We start from the raw sequence: 15,573 nt of genomic DNA on the forward strand, positions 1-15,573 counted from the left end.
ATCTACCTTTACAGGGTAATCCCAACTTCCCTCCGGGTTACAGTGAGAAATCCTTTCAAGAATGGGCGCATAAAGGAGTGACTAAGGCAGGAGATTTGTTCCATGAGAAGGAAAACAGATGGGCATCGCTGGGTGAGCTAACAGAGAGGTGGAATCTTCAGAAACCGGCACAGTTCCAATATATACAGGTTCTTAGCTATGTAAAGAGCGTTATCAGTGATTTAGCCAAGGAGGGGCAGAGAAACTAATTTGATTCCTTTTTAGGGCATAAGTGTAGAATGTCCATTTCAGAAATTTACATGATACTAAGGACAACCTGGGAAGAACAGTTAGCAGTCAATTTGTTCAAAAAATGGGAAAATCAGCTGGGGGTTGAGGAACTGGAATCGATTGCCCGAACAGGTATCCAGGCGCTCTATAAAGCAGTACCAAATGAACAGATGAGAGAAACCCACTTCAAGATCTTACATAGGGCTATTTATGGATTTAATTTACCGCACTCCCCAGCTAAACCTGATAGAATGACTGCATGCCCAAAGTGCAACACGCCAGGGACAGATTTGTTTCACGGGATTTGGTCTTGCCCTAGTCTGAAGAGCTTCTGGTCTCAAGTGCTTACAATTATGAGAAAGCTAGGCAATAAACGCATGGAATTATCGCCCCTTTTGGTTATATTCCAGACAGAGGGACAGCAATCATCTGAAGAGGGAAGGGGCAGTGAGAGGAAGGGCCTGAATACTCTTGAACATAAGATGATGTTAGAGGCAAAGAGATGCATATTAACACAGCGGCTATCGGCAGACATCCCTAGTGTGGAAATGTGGTTGAATAGAGTTAGACGCTTATTTCATCTTGAATGGTGTGAGGCTGTGACCAGGAAAGAACTGCTGGGGAAGAAATTGTACAAGGTATGGAGGGGGTTCATGTTACAGTTCATTCCCAATTCAGAATATCCCTTATTGATGGGACCCTTCAAACTTACAGCGTGGTATTTGCAGGAGGACCTGAAGGGCCAGTTAGGGGATCTGAAAGTGTGAAAAACTTAAATAAAAAGGTTTTAAGTAAAGATAGTGAGACGTTCATGGTAACCGAGATGTTCAGATTAGACAAAAAAAAAGGGGATAGGGAGGGGGGAGGGGAAGGGAGATACAGGGGAGGGGGTAGGGAGCCGGGGGGAAAGGAATAAGACAGTATTAAAGCAAGTTCATGTGCTTTTGATTTGTTGAGACAAAGATTTATTTCCAGCCGGAATGGCTATTTATAAAATTAAAGTGCTAAAGGTTGAATATTGGCTTTTATATATGCAGAATATATTGGCTACTATGGGGGAGAGGGGGGGGGGGGGGGGGAATGGGAAGAAAGAAAATATCTGCTTGTCACAAATAGAATGTCAAATGTAGGTATGTATGCATGTATCTACTTTTTTCCCGAAATAAAAGCTTATTTAAAAAAAATAAAAATCACGGGGACATGCGACATGGTGGGGCAGTAAGTATGCACACGCCTACACGAACTGACGGGTCAGCCCCTGCAACTTCTGGGTCTCCAAATTGGGCACATGGCCTGAGCTTGCCCTTTACGCCTTGGAGGTGCTGGCCTGCAGCCGGTGTATTGTCTGAACGTGTGTTTAGCACGACTGGAGGGTTATATTTCCCAATGTTTTGGGGTGTACCCCAATTAAAAAAAAAAAACATACATTTTAAAACAAAAAGCAGTGTAGGCTACCTCCTCCACCGCCTCCTCAACCTCTTACTCCATATACACCTGGTCCTCCTAGACCAAGATTATTTTTTATTTTTACGTATTTTATGTTAAAGTCATTTCCCTATCCACATTTGTTTGCAGAGCACTTGCCATGTTCTTAACCACATTTTGACGACATTTGCAGCCCTCTAGCCCTTTCCATGACATTTTTACAGCCATTTTAGTGCTCAAAAGTTCGGGTCCCCATTGACTTCAATGGGGTTCAGGGTCAAGTTCGGGTTCCGAACGCAAACTTTTTTCCGAAGTTCGGCCGAACCCGTCGAACATCCAGGTGTCCGCTCAACTCTACCAAGGAACTCTCCAAGTAAGGAGGGACAATGTTGTTGAGAAGTACAAGTCAGGGTTAGGTTATAAAAAAAAATCTTTGATGATCCCCAGGAGCATCAAATCTATCATAACCAAATAATGGCACAACAGCAAACCTGCCAAGAGACTGCCACCCACCAAAACTCACGGACTGGGCAAGGAGGGCATTAATCAGAGAGGCAGCAGAGACCTAAAGGTAACCCTGGAGGAGCTGTAGAGTTCCACAGCAGAGACTAGAGTATCTGTACATAGGACACCAATAAGCCGTATGCTCCATAGAGTTGGGCTTTATGGCAGTGGCCAGAAGAAAGCCATTACTTTCAGCTAAAAACAAAAAGGCACTTTGAGTTTGCGAAAAGGCATGTGGGAGACTCCCAAACTGTATGGAGGAAGGTGCTCTGGTCTGATGAGACTAAAATTGAACTTTTCGGCCATCAAAGAAAACACTATGTCTGGCGCAAACTCAACACATCACATCACCCAAAGAACACCATCCCCACAGTGAAACATGGTGGTGGCAGCATCATGCCGTGGGGATGACTGGGAAACTGGTCAGATTTGAGGGAGATGGATGGTGCTAAATACAGGGATATTCTTGAACAAAACCTGTACCACTCTGTGTGTGATTTGAGGCTAGGACAGAGGTTCACCTTCCAGCAGGACAATGACACCAAACACACTGCTAAGGCAACACTTGAGTGGTTTAAGGGGAAACATGTAAAGGTGTTGGAATGCCTAGTCAAAGCCCAGATCTCAATCCTATAGAAAATCTGTGGTCAGACTTAAAGATTGCTGTTCACAAGCACAAACCATCCAACTAAGAGGAGCTGGAGCAGTTTTGCAAGGAGGAATGGGCAAAAATCCCAGTGGTAAGATGTGGCAAGCTCATAGAGACTTATCCAAAGTGACTTGAAGCTGTGATTGCCGCAAAAGGTGGCTCTACAAAGTATTGACTTTAAGGGGGTGAATAGTTATGCACATTGACTTTTACTGTTATTTTGTCCTATTTCAGGACCAGATTTATGTCCCAGTATTTTTATGGCATGTCTTATAGATACTCTTTTCAGACTTCGGAAGTATTTGAGCATCTGGATTAAATGTTCCATCTTCTCCTGAGGAAGAAAGGTTTTGGTTTCCCTAAATCTAGAATCATTCCCCGGAATTTTTTTCTTCTTGGAGATAGTAAGGTCGGACTTTCTCCAATTTATGATCCAACCTAGATTTTGTAAGGTTGTTAGAACAAAATCTAGTTGACTTTGAAAGTCATTGTTCTGGGATTCTATGATTAATAGATCGTCCAAATAGACCAAGACTACAACCCCCTTTAATCTGAGAAAAGCCATGATCTTTGTAAAGTCTGGGGGGCGGAAGATATCCAGAAGGAAAGACAAGTAAACTGGTGTCCTAATACCTCCCTTTTCTGGTATAGCAAATCTGAGAAATTTCCGATTATCTGTATGCATCGGGATAAGGAAATAAGCGTCCTTCAGGTCTATAGTGACCCTTCTTGCATTCTTGGATGTGGGAACCATTTTGACTAGAAATAGATGAGTAATGTCCTAAGTGTCTTTTAAACTCTGGAACTGACTCTATGGCTCCTAGCTCCCATAGTTCTTTTATCCTTTTTGCAGGTTTATTAAAATTGGACCTGAAGAAACAGACGTGGGACAAAAAAATTTGAGGAGGCGAATCTGAAAATTCTATTTTGTATCTTGTTTAGGACAGACATGCTCAACCTGTGGCCCTCCAGCTGTTGTAAAACTACAACTCCCACAATGCCCTGCTGTAGGCTGTTCAGGCATGCTGGGAGTTGTAGTTTTGCAACAGCAGGAGGGCCCCAGGTTGCGTATGCCTGGTTTAGTAGAACCTGAATAACCCAACTGTTGTTGGTGACTAGCCACCATTGATGTAAAGAATTGGTTAGCTTTCCTCCCACTCTTCTAGAATCATTTGGAGGCTGAGGGGAGTAGCTTGGAGCAAAAAGGAAATATCGATTTTTTTCCTCCTTTCCCAGATTTCCCTTTGTCTGACCTGTTCTGGTTCTGAAAATTACACCTTTTATAGGGTCTGTCATTGCAAAATTTATAATCTTCAGGGAAACTTCTTATCAGCCGCCTTCTCTAATATTTTATCTAGATCAGGCCTGAACACATTTTCCATGGAAGGGTATGGAACATAATTTATTTTTAGAGGTTACATCCCCCTTTCACAATCTCAACCATAAAACTCTCCTAACTGAGTTGGCCAAAACTGAAGTTCTTGCTGCCATAGAAACAGCTTCAGCTGAAGAATCTGCTAAAAAGCCATTTTGAGAATTGGAATAGAAGATAGGATCTGATCTTTATTTAAATTTTTTTCCCATTTATGTGAAATTCTAACAGATCTAACCAGATACAGAGCGCTCTGGTGACACAGGTTTCGGACACATTTGAACGGAACAAGGAAGTAGCCATTTTCGATGTTTTCTTGATCAACCCTGCTTCTTTTTTTATCCATAAGGCCTTTAAGGCTACTTTCACACTAGCGTTCATGGGTCCGTTCGTGAGCTCCGTTTGAAGGAGCTCACGAGCGGACCCAGACGCCTCCGTCCAGCCCTGATGCAGTCTGAATGGAGCGGATCCGCTCAGACTGCATCAGTCTGGCGGCGTTCAGCCTCCGCTCCGCTCGCCTCCGCACGGACAGGCGGACAGCTGAACGCTGCTTGCAGCGTTCAGCTGTCCGTGCGGATCCGTTCAGACTTACAATGTAAGTCAATGGGAACGGATCCGCTTGAAGATGAGCCCATATGGCTCAATCTTCAAGCGGATCCGTCCCCCATTGACTTTACATTGAAAGTCTGAACGGATCCGCTCAGGCTACTTGCGAACTTAGAAATTTTTCTAAGTTATTAATGCAGACGGATCCGTACTGAACGGAGCCTCCGTCTGCATTAATATGATCGGATCCGTTCAGAACGGATCCGATCAAGCGCAAGTGTGAAAGTAGCCTTAGTTGTACTGCATCTTCAAAGGGTATTGAAGTATTATTTTTTTATAAGTATTATTTTTTTATAAGTTTTGCTACCGAGGCATCTATCATAGGTACAGAGTCCCAATTTTCTCTGTTTCATTAAAAGGGTATCTTCTTCTGAGACCCCTAGGAAACATGAACCTTTTATCTGGAGTATTCCATTCCTTATTTATCAGGATATTAATATTTTCATGTATTGGAAAAACTGTTTCGCTTTTCGTCAAGACCTACGAAAATATTATCCTGAATTGATTTCGCTTTTTTACTTCGATATCTTCGAAAGAAAAAAAAAAAAAAAAAGAAAAACTTGTCTTCCGCCTAAGAAGAATCTAATTGTTCGCCTTCCTCTCTATCTGAAAAAAAAAAATAATGCATCAGACAAATCTTCTGAATCAGAAGACAGTGGTTCTCTAATCCTCTTTAAATTTCTTCTTCGCTAATGATTCGGATAATACATAGTGGATTGTATTTCCTCCTTAACCATAGATCTTATATCGTTCATCGAAACAGGAAATCCATCCTGTACAATGTTTGATGTACAAGGACATATTTTTTTTTATATACAGGTCCTTCTAAAAAAAATTAGCATATTGTGATAAAGTTCATTATTTTCTGTAATGTACTGATAAACATTAGACTTTCATATATTTTAGATTCATTACACACCAACTGAAGTAGTTGAAGCCTTTTATTGTTTTAATATTGATGATTTTGGCATACAGCTCATGAAAACCCAACATTCCTATCTAAAAAAATTAGCATATCATGAAAAGGTTCTCTAAACGAGCTATTAACCTAATCATCTGAATCAACTATAAACATCTGCAAAAGATTCCTGAGGCTTTTAAAAACTCCCAGCCTGGTTCATTACTCAAAACCGCAATCATGGGTAAGACTGCCGACCTGACTGCTGTCCAGAAGGCCATCATTGACACCCTCAAGCAAGAGGGTAAGACAGAAAGAAATTTCTGAACAAATAGGCTGTTCCCAGAGTGCTGTATCAAGGCACCTCAGTGGGAAGGAAAAAGTGTGGCAGAAAACGCTGCACAATGAGAGGAGGTGACCGGACCCTGAGGAAGATTGTGGAGAAGGACCGATTCCAGACCTTGGGGGACCTGCGGAAGCAGTGGACTGAGTCTGGAGTAGAAAATCCAGAGCCACCGTGTACAGGCGTGTGCAGGAAATGGGCTACAAGTGCTGCATTCCCCAGGTCAAGCCACTTTTGAACCAGAAACAGCGGCAGAAGCGCCTGACCTGGGCTACAGAGAAGCAGCACTGGACTGTTGCTCAGTGGTCCAAAGTACTTTTTTCGGATGAAAGCAAATTTTGCATGTCATTCGGAAATCAAGGTGCCAGAGTCTGGAGGAAGACTGGGGAGAGGGAAATGCCAAAATGCCTGAAGTCCAGTGTCAAGTACCCACAGTCAGTGATGGTCTGGGGTGCCATGTCAGCTGCTGGTGTTGGTCCACTGTGTTTTATCAAGGGCAGGGTCAATGCAGCTAGCTATCAGGAGATTTTAGAGCACTTCATGCTTCCATCTGCTGAAATGCTTTATGGAGATGAAGATTTCATTTTTTAGCACGACCTGGCACCTGCTCACAGTGCCAAAACCACTGGTAAATGGCTTACTGACCATGGTATTACTGTGCTCAATTGGCCTGCCAACTCTCCTGATCTGAACCCCATAGAGAATCTGTGGGATATTGGGAAGAGAAAGTTGAGAGACGCAAGACCCAACACTCTGGATGAGCTTAAGGCCGCTATCGAAGCATCCTGGGCCTCCATAACACCTCAGCAGTGCCACAGGCTGATTGCCTCCATGCCACGCCGCATTGACGCAGTCATTTCTGCAAAAGGATTCCCGACCAAGTATTGAGTGCATAACTGAACATAATTATTTGAAGGTTGACTTTTTTTGTATTAAAAACACTTTTCTTTCATTGGTCGGATGAAATATGCTAATTTTTTTAGATTTTTAGAATTTGGGGTTTTCATGAGCTGTATGCCAAAATAATCAATATTAAAACAATAAAAGGCTTGAACTACTTCAGTTGTGTGTAATGAATCTAAAATATATGAAAGTCTAATGTTTATCAGTACATTACAGAAAATAATGAACTTTATCACAATATGCTAATTTTTTTTAGAAGGACCTGTATATGCTGGATCCTGCTTTTTGTTGCAAATGGCACATTTAGCAGTCACACATTTTAGTTTTGTTTTAAAACAGCTTCCTTTTTTCCCTAGGAATGAAAAGATATAAGCTGTCATAAGAACCAGCATATAAGCAATGGAATAAATGGGTCCCAGATCCTGGTTACTCACGGTCTGAAGAGATGCTGGACCTGTATTAGCTGGGCTGCAATCTATGTTTACCCCAGAAAGAGGATCTGCAACCTCCCTGGATACTATCCACAGCAGCCACTGCCATTATATAAGGGCAGGCCATGTGGGACGCCTGCACGCTGAAACCAGAAGTGACGCCATCACAGTCACTTCCGGCGGAACGCAGGACGGGTAAGGGCAAACTGAGGGCAATTAGCCCACCTCATGCAAATCTAGTCCTCCTGTGCCAGGAAATTACTTACCTGCAGCCCACCAGAAGGCCGCATCACTCTCACCGGAAGTGCCCACACAAAATGGAGCTGGACGCCATGCACCCTTCTTCCAGCACAACTGGTCACAATCTGTAGGGAGCAGGCGTCAGGCTTTACGCCTTGTGTATTGGCCCCAAAAGCAGTCACTATCTGGCCAGGAAGGTAGGGAGCTGTGGCCTTTGCCTTCCTGAACTGCCACCCCCGTGATGGATAAGTTTCACAGGCCATTACCGCCTGCTCTCTCCACATGTCTTCTCCCAAAGAGGGACAGGAAAAACTGAGGAGTTAGGTAAGGAGAGGCAATTTAATCTCTTTACACATTTTTCCTGTCCCTGATACAGCGGGGCTAAGCTCATGGGTGCCGTCATGGAGACGACTAGGGAAAAGATAGTTCGTAATCATTAGGAGGTATGGGCAGGAGGACTAAGGCCAGACATACATGAGCGAGTTCAAATCGAGAAACTCACTGCGAGTTCCCGTTCTGACCTCTGCTCCTCTGACAGGATTGCACGGCATTATAATGATTTATAATGCTCTGTGTCCCTGTAAGACCTGAAATCTATTGCATTACACTGACAGCATTATTTCTGTGTAATTCAGCAGATACAGGTATGGCAGAGACACACAGCATTATAAACACGCAGCAAGTTTCTCACATTGAGCCCGCTCGTCTGTGTCTGGCCTAAGGGGGTGATGCATCCTATTTGCAGAGTGTGGTGAAGAGGGGTTCTTTCTCCTTCTTCTGAATCTCATACCGAACCGCAAGTGCGGGGCTTGTGGGCAGTTTCCGCACAGCAGCCGCCACTTACTGGGTCAGCGTGGGGATGTTTGATGTCATATGAAGGTGGCCAGTATAAGCATTTAAATCAGTACATAAGGCCTGACAATCTCATGGAATACAAGTAAATTCAGAGGGTAAGAGCATCAAATGAAAAGTGCGGAGTAGAAACATTCAGCTCAGTAAAAGGAGGCTGGGATTTCACTCTAAACTTTATTTACAATACTAACATTTAAAAAATAGGATTGTGTTCTTACAAGTGCACAGAGAAGTGGTTTCCACAACTGTAAATGTATGTATGGAGGATCTTTATTCCAGGAGAATTCTGAAGAAGCACAGCTTTGATTGCACTTTAACAGAAATCTAGAGAAGTGAACCTAACATGAGACCAGTCACTGATTCCAAAAATGATTGAGCTATAGAATTCTTAACCGACTGCACTTCAATTAGGTAGATTGCCCTGGCATTCTTCAAATATTTTCTGGAAAGAATCAGCCAACTCCTGGGTTTTGAATCTAGCTGCAAATTGCTCAAACCTTCCTTCTCCATCTGCAGAGGTAAAATTAGAAAATATATCAGCTACATTGAGACATTTACTTGAATAAAACATTTTACACTGATGCACGTTGTTCTCAAAACAATTAGTTTCAAGCAGAGCTTGCTAAAATAATAATTGCCTGGCCTATACGACTCCTCATGCCCATCCACTAAAATATTGCCCAGACAACAACCTACACAGATATCAGAATTATAAAATAGAAGAAGAAAAATCATCATATACCTCCCTACTCATATACTTTGATAGCAGACACTTTGGGCACCTTCATGCAATTTTGCATCTTGCACAAAGTTTTATAAAAGAACAAATGCCTAAAAGAGTCTGACCCAAGCAGAGTTGAGACAGTTCTGCAGCTGTGCAGTTAGTACACATCATCTAGAAGTCTTGCATGTATCTTTACAAAACCAGCAGAACTAAGGAAACTACAGTCTAAAAGGAAAGTAATCCAGATCCTCTAAACCTTCATGTGATCAGGTGTGCAATTGCTCATATTTTCACTACTAAATAGAAAAAGATTTGCACATATTCACCATCACTTGTAAAAATGGGGGAGGGGAGGATAACAGGAGAGAATTGGGGAATAACATGGAGAAAAGATCTGTACTGCCTTCTGGTATCAGGAGGAGGAATGACTGCCATTTTACACAAACAGCACCAGGATGTAAGACTCTGGTCTTTAATATGACACCAGGATCTAAGCTGTAGTTCTTCTAGTGCAGTCATGTCCAGCATGTCAATTCACGACGTGTTATACAAGTCCATGGAAGTGAAAGAGTTAAAGGTTACATAAAAGGGTCCTCTTTAATTTTACATGTAAGCTCTATTGAGGGACATAATGAGAAAATTGAATTCAATGGATCTGCCCGGCTTTATGCTTATAGAAGTGCTTCTCAAACTGAGGCAGATCTCAATACTTACAATAGTGGGTGGGGTGCAGCTAGGGAGGCAATTTTGATAAAAGTGAATATAAGGCTACTTTCACACTAGCATTTTTACTGGATCCGGCAAGGTTCAGCAAAAACACTTCTGTTACTGATAATACAACCGTCTGCATCCGGTTGTATTATCTTTAACATAGCCAAGACGGATCCGTCATGAACGCCATTGAAAGTCAATGGGGGACGTTCACAATGAATGGGGACAAAACTGAAGCTTTTTTTAATCCAGCATTGAGACCCTATGATGGATCTCAATACCGGAAAATAGAAACGCTAGTGTGAAAGTAGCCCAAGCTGCATTGCTTTCTCCTTCTGTACAGTATCTTGCTAGAGTTATAGAGCGGATTTCTCTTTTTGTGCCTAATTTAATGTCATAGGGACAAATGATAGTTAATTTTGGCATGGCAGATAACGAGTGATAAGTGAGGCTGAGGACTGCCATACTCTTGCAGGAAGGATCTAGAAGGCTTGGTTTACTACTTGCAGCAGGAGGAAATTACATTCATATCAAGTCTGCATTTCCAGCATAATCCGTACTTACCAGAATAATCATGTGCCGTCCACACCAGAGCATTATTAGATGTGTTTAAGGGTGCCAGCTTAATTTCTTTAGCGATCACATGGTTGGCACACACTTTCAGCACTTGGTCTCGACGCATCAGAACACGGTAATATTTTTTCTCCTGATGGAAAAGGATTTTTAACTCCCCTACTCCTCTCTCCTTCCACTGATTGACATCTCTGTCCCACCGGTACAGCTTCACCCGCTCTTTAAAGAGGATCTCTTCATCTTCTTCTCCAGATTTAACTTCCACCTTAGCAAATCATATAAAAAGCACAACTATTGTAAAGCTTGTAACTTTAAGGGCTATTCCTGTAGGTACAAATTATCCCCTATCCAAACCATAGGGGATAACCATCAGATTGGCGGGGGCCCTACCGCTGGGACCCCCACCGATCACGAGGGCCTGTGCTCTCTGCTGCTCCCCTGAAGTTACCAGAGCGTCCGGTTGCACATGTGTGGCCATTCCATTCATTTCTATGAGAGTTTCAGAGATAGCCAAGTACAGCGCTCAGCTATCTCCGGAACTCCCGCAGAAACCGTCTGGGACCCCCGTTCGTGCGAGGGTCCCAGTGGTAGGACCCTAACCGATCTGATAGTTATGTGGATAGGGGATAACTTGTAATTACCGGAATAAGGCCTTTAAGAACTAGGTGTCAGCGATGAGAAAGATCCCGTAATCTTAAGATTTCTCTTATCTATGTATTTATACAAATACCAACTTCTAATAATGGATTAGCGTAAAGTAGTTTTCCACAAATGTGACAGATCATTAGCACAACTTATAAGTGACTACATTGGAAGTTAGAATCCTGCTCACAATCAGGTGTGTGAGCGAGTGAGTGTGTAAGGGAGGGAATAGGATTCATTTTGAGAGATTGCCCCATCTGGACATTTATGGCATATCCTATCAATAGGCCATGAATGTCAGATAGGTGCAGGTTCCGAGCTTATTCTCATTTTTGGAAGTCCCTTAGCAGTGAATAGAGAGATGTGCATGCGGGGCCCTGTTCTTCAGATAGCAGCAGATCTCAAAAGGAAGGACCTGCATCTATTGGTAATTTATGGCATATACTATAATCATGCTACAAGTCCAGATGGGACGAGTCCTTTAAATATTAATTTACTCTGATGAGGCATAATCTAAGTTTCCAATTGGAGTCATAAAAAAAAAAGAAAAAAAACTTTTTTTTTGTGTAGATGCTGCTCTTACATATTTGTCACGACACCCTCTGCTGATCATTTGATTCCCCTGCTAATGTACCCAGCGGTGGAGGGAGACACTCCTAATGCACTGAATCTTACTGGTGTGCCCTGTACAGCATCAGGAGTCATTGTGCCAGATGTGTACAAGACAATTCAGATGGTGAGCCACTCAAAGGTCAGGTAGACCTCACACCAGGGGGCGCTACAACAGGAGTATTTCTTTAATGATTTCAATTGAAAAATTGTTCTATGTCACTTTGAGCTAACGGTGTAAGTTATTTGTGGGACAACCCTTTAAAGACAGTTGCATCTGCAGTGGTGAGCAGGTGTAATTACACCCAAGCCGTCCCATTCATTTCAATAAGGCGGCTTGGGTGTAATTACACCTGCTCACCACTGCAGATGCAACGGCTAGAAGGTAAACAGTGAAGAGAAGGCAGCGCTGACACCGTGCGAGTCTCCTCTTCAAACAGCTGATCGGAGGGGGTGCTGGGTGTCAGACCCCCTCCGATCTGATATTGATGACCTATCCAGAGGATAGGTCATCAATAAATATAACTTGGACAACCCCTTTAATATACTGGGGGGCTTGGGGGATTGGGGGGCGCACTGCGCCACCAATGAGTAATATACTGGGGGGCTTGGGGGCGCACTGCGCCATCAATGAAGTTAAATCTCTCATTTATTCATATACAGGAGGCGGGAGCTGCAGAATGACATAGCCGGCTCCCGACATCTATAAGCGGTAGCTGCGATCCGCGGCACCTGAGGGGTTAACCGAGGATCCCAGCTATAGCTCATAGAGGTCGGGAGCGGCTATGTAATTCTGCAGCTCCCGCCTCCTGTTCAATTTGAATGAATGAGAGCTTTCTCTTCATTGGTGGCGCAGTGGCCACAGCCCCTCCCCTTCTCTTGTCCCCTGTCCTCCCATTGGCTGCAGCAGCAGCACTGGGGGGAGGGAGACACTGCTCCTTCTCCCCTGTGCTGCTGCTGAGGAAACACGGAGAGCACTGTCAGCAGCGCGATCTGTGTTCCCAGTACGTTATTGGTATATCGGCAAAATAAATGCTGATACCGATAACAGTCAAAATCCTCAATATCGGCAAAACCGATAATCGGTCGATCCCTAAACAGTATTATTCAGATGTTACTGTAAATGATATCTTGGTCTAATCATTAACAGCAGCTCCATTAAATAAGGAACAAAAAGGAATGACTTATCAGTTTTAGAAAAGTATATTCATTATTACCTCTGGCAATGAGACAATGGGCTCAAAATGCACCTCATCGCTGTGAGCTTCTTCTTCATCACTTTCACCTTCATTCTCGGTCTTATGGCTACCAGAGCTAAACACAGCTGCTCCCGTGTTTGCCCACTGGAAGTTTGTATCTGTAGGTGTTAAAATGTAAAAAAAAAAAATATATATATATATATATATATATATATATATATATATATATATATATATATATATCTCCATCCAAGTGTAGCAAATGTTATACTCTCCTGTTAATATTTCCATTCTGTGCTAACCTGTGCTATAAAAAAAAGGTAAGAATTGCAAGATTTTCCAACATGTTGGAAAGCCACCTTTTGCAATTATTAAAGTCGGTGTCTTAAAAAATAAACTATGCCCAATCCACAACATAGGGGACAAATGACTGATGGGCGGGGGTCTGACCGTTAAGGCCCACGGCGACCGCCATAACGGGACCAGTGTTTCCTGTTTGAATGAAGCAGTGGACACGTACGATGCAGAAACCTGGCTGTGAGTGTTCTCATATTCATCCTATCCTCAAGATAAGTCACCAATATGAGATCGGAGGGGGTCAGACTCTCCTGCTGATCAGCTGTCTGAGGAAGCTCACACCAAGGCCAGCACAGTCCACTGGATAGCTCAGAGCCATTCACTTGAATGTGACAGCTGCACATAAACCATGTGACTGATCCACATGATGTCACATGGCCTAGAGAGTGCGAGTTGGAACCCGCCAAACTGATATTAGGATAGGCCATCAATATGAAAACAATGGACAACCAACTTAACTGGTATGATCACTTTGGCCAGCCTCAAGACACCTGCCACAAAAATCGGTGGGCATCAAAATGCAGCCCCTTTACAAAATGTATTATCAGTATTTGCTTAGTCCTTAAAATGACATCTGAACAGCTCAGAGTAATAAATGGAAAAGAAAAGAGAACAATGCAAATGACACTCCATGTATTCATAACCTACCCTTAGCACCAAAGGCAAAATCCCCATTATCTGTTGCCAGGTCAGCAAAAGATATTCCTGATCCAGCATCTAAGCCAAAGGAGAAGTTGATAGCTGTTAAAAGGAAATATAAAGTTAGTATATACTGTATATCTAGAAATAAAAGCAATGTACATGCTAGCACCGTTTTTTCTAGCACTTTCTAAAGGTGTACTTGACATGATGGTTTCACACAGGTCAGCACTGTGCGCCTTGCATACTGCTTGTGTACTTTATACAAATGAATATGTTACTCCTATGGCACTTGGGGGAATCATAACTGTTCTTCTAACTACTGTAATAGTCCAGGTTATTGCCTTGGTATACGGACCCTACGTACCTGGGGTGGTAGAATCTGGTTCGGCGGCTTCAGTTTTTGTTGACAAGTCCACGGGTTCTGGGGCAGAGGGGTCAGGCTTTTCTGGTGCTGTGGATGGAGTGTCAGGGGCCGCAGCAGTCCCAGTACTGGACTTTGTGTCCACGGATTCCTACAGAAGTAATCATATTTTAATACACTGCACCATTCCAATATGGATACAGAAAATGGCAGTTACTCAACAGCCTTTACTTTCAGCCATGAATTAATGACATTTCGTACACCGCATAGATTCCAGCATGCTCAAATCTGCCATGTAAATGTTTTCCTAGGAAGGAGGCAACACCCATTAAATTAGCTGTGCTGGCATTGGGATTATTGTCATATGTTAAAAGGCATCGGTCAGCAGATTTGTACCTATGACACTGGCTGACCTGTTGTATGTGCACTTGGCAGCTGAAGACACCTGTGTTGGTCCCATGTTCGTATGTGATCACATTCCTGAGAAAAATGTTTTAATATATGAAAATGAGCCTCTACGAGCAACAGGGGCGTTGCTGTTACACCTAGAGGCTCTGCTCTCTCTAAAACTGCCATGCCCTCTGCACATTTTACTCCCTGATCCAGTCAACCATTTTGAATTTGTAGCGTAATAAAGAGGATGTTAAAGGGGTTGGCCACTTTCCATTAACGGTTGACCAATGTGTTTGTGAGATGATTATATGGCACTTTCTAATATAGCCTTATATTATGCACCATTTTCTACATTTTTAAGGTATGTCCCCTTGTTTGCCAAGTCTTTTGGGCTATCTACACAGGGATCCTGTCCATAAGATGGCCGCTGATGAAGGATCATGTGACCAGGCAAATCACCTAAACATGAGGTTTCCTCCATTTTACACAGCGCCTGCACTGTTGGGAGTTCGGTGCAGGTGCTGTGTTTGAATGGAGGAGACCGATTTGCTTGGTCACATGACCTTCCAACAGCCTTTTTATGGATAGGGCCTCCCTGTGGACAGCCCAGAAAACTTGGCAAACAAGCGTGTAGATCTTATAAAATATAGAAAAAGGCACAGCATTTTAACAAAGGCTATATTAGTTAGCACCATATAATCATCTTATAAAGACATTTGTCAATAGTAGCCAGACATTGGCCAACCCCTTTAAAATTTATACGATTCTCTTTAAAATGTAGAGTACAGTTTTCTGCTATCTATAGACAAATACTTAATCAGCATCTCATATCCCCCTATTCATTGAACAACTGCTCAGATCCATAGGAA

At 42.9% G+C, this 15,573-nt stretch overlaps 1 protein-coding gene across 2 annotated transcripts in view; it reads right to left on the reverse strand.

Annotated features, from left to right (window-relative positions):
- Window positions 1–8,653: 8,653 nt before the first annotated feature.
- Window positions 8,654–15,573, reverse strand: part of LOC122930304 (E3 SUMO-protein ligase RanBP2-like) — a 79,912-nt gene continuing 72,992 nt past the window's right edge. For both annotated transcript variants that reach the window (XM_044283567.1, XM_044283566.1), the window contains exons 24-28: window positions 14,315–14,462; window positions 13,957–14,049; window positions 12,970–13,109; window positions 10,493–10,766; window positions 8,654–9,003 (exon numbers count right to left, since the gene is read on the reverse strand). In XM_044283567.1, the coding sequence (XP_044139502.1) occupies window positions 8,897–9,003; window positions 10,493–10,766; window positions 12,970–13,109; window positions 13,957–14,049; window positions 14,315–14,462 (762 nt within the window). In that variant the 3' untranslated portion in view covers window positions 8,654–8,896. The remainder of the gene's footprint in view (window positions 9,004–10,492; window positions 10,767–12,969; window positions 13,110–13,956; window positions 14,050–14,314; window positions 14,463–15,573) is intronic.

The sequence above is a fragment of the Bufo gargarizans genome, chromosome 3 (assembly GCF_014858855.1).
Source record: "Bufo gargarizans isolate SCDJY-AF-19 chromosome 3, ASM1485885v1, whole genome shotgun sequence".
In the NCBI taxonomy this organism is placed as follows: Eukaryota; Metazoa; Chordata; class Amphibia; order Anura; family Bufonidae; genus Bufo; species Bufo gargarizans.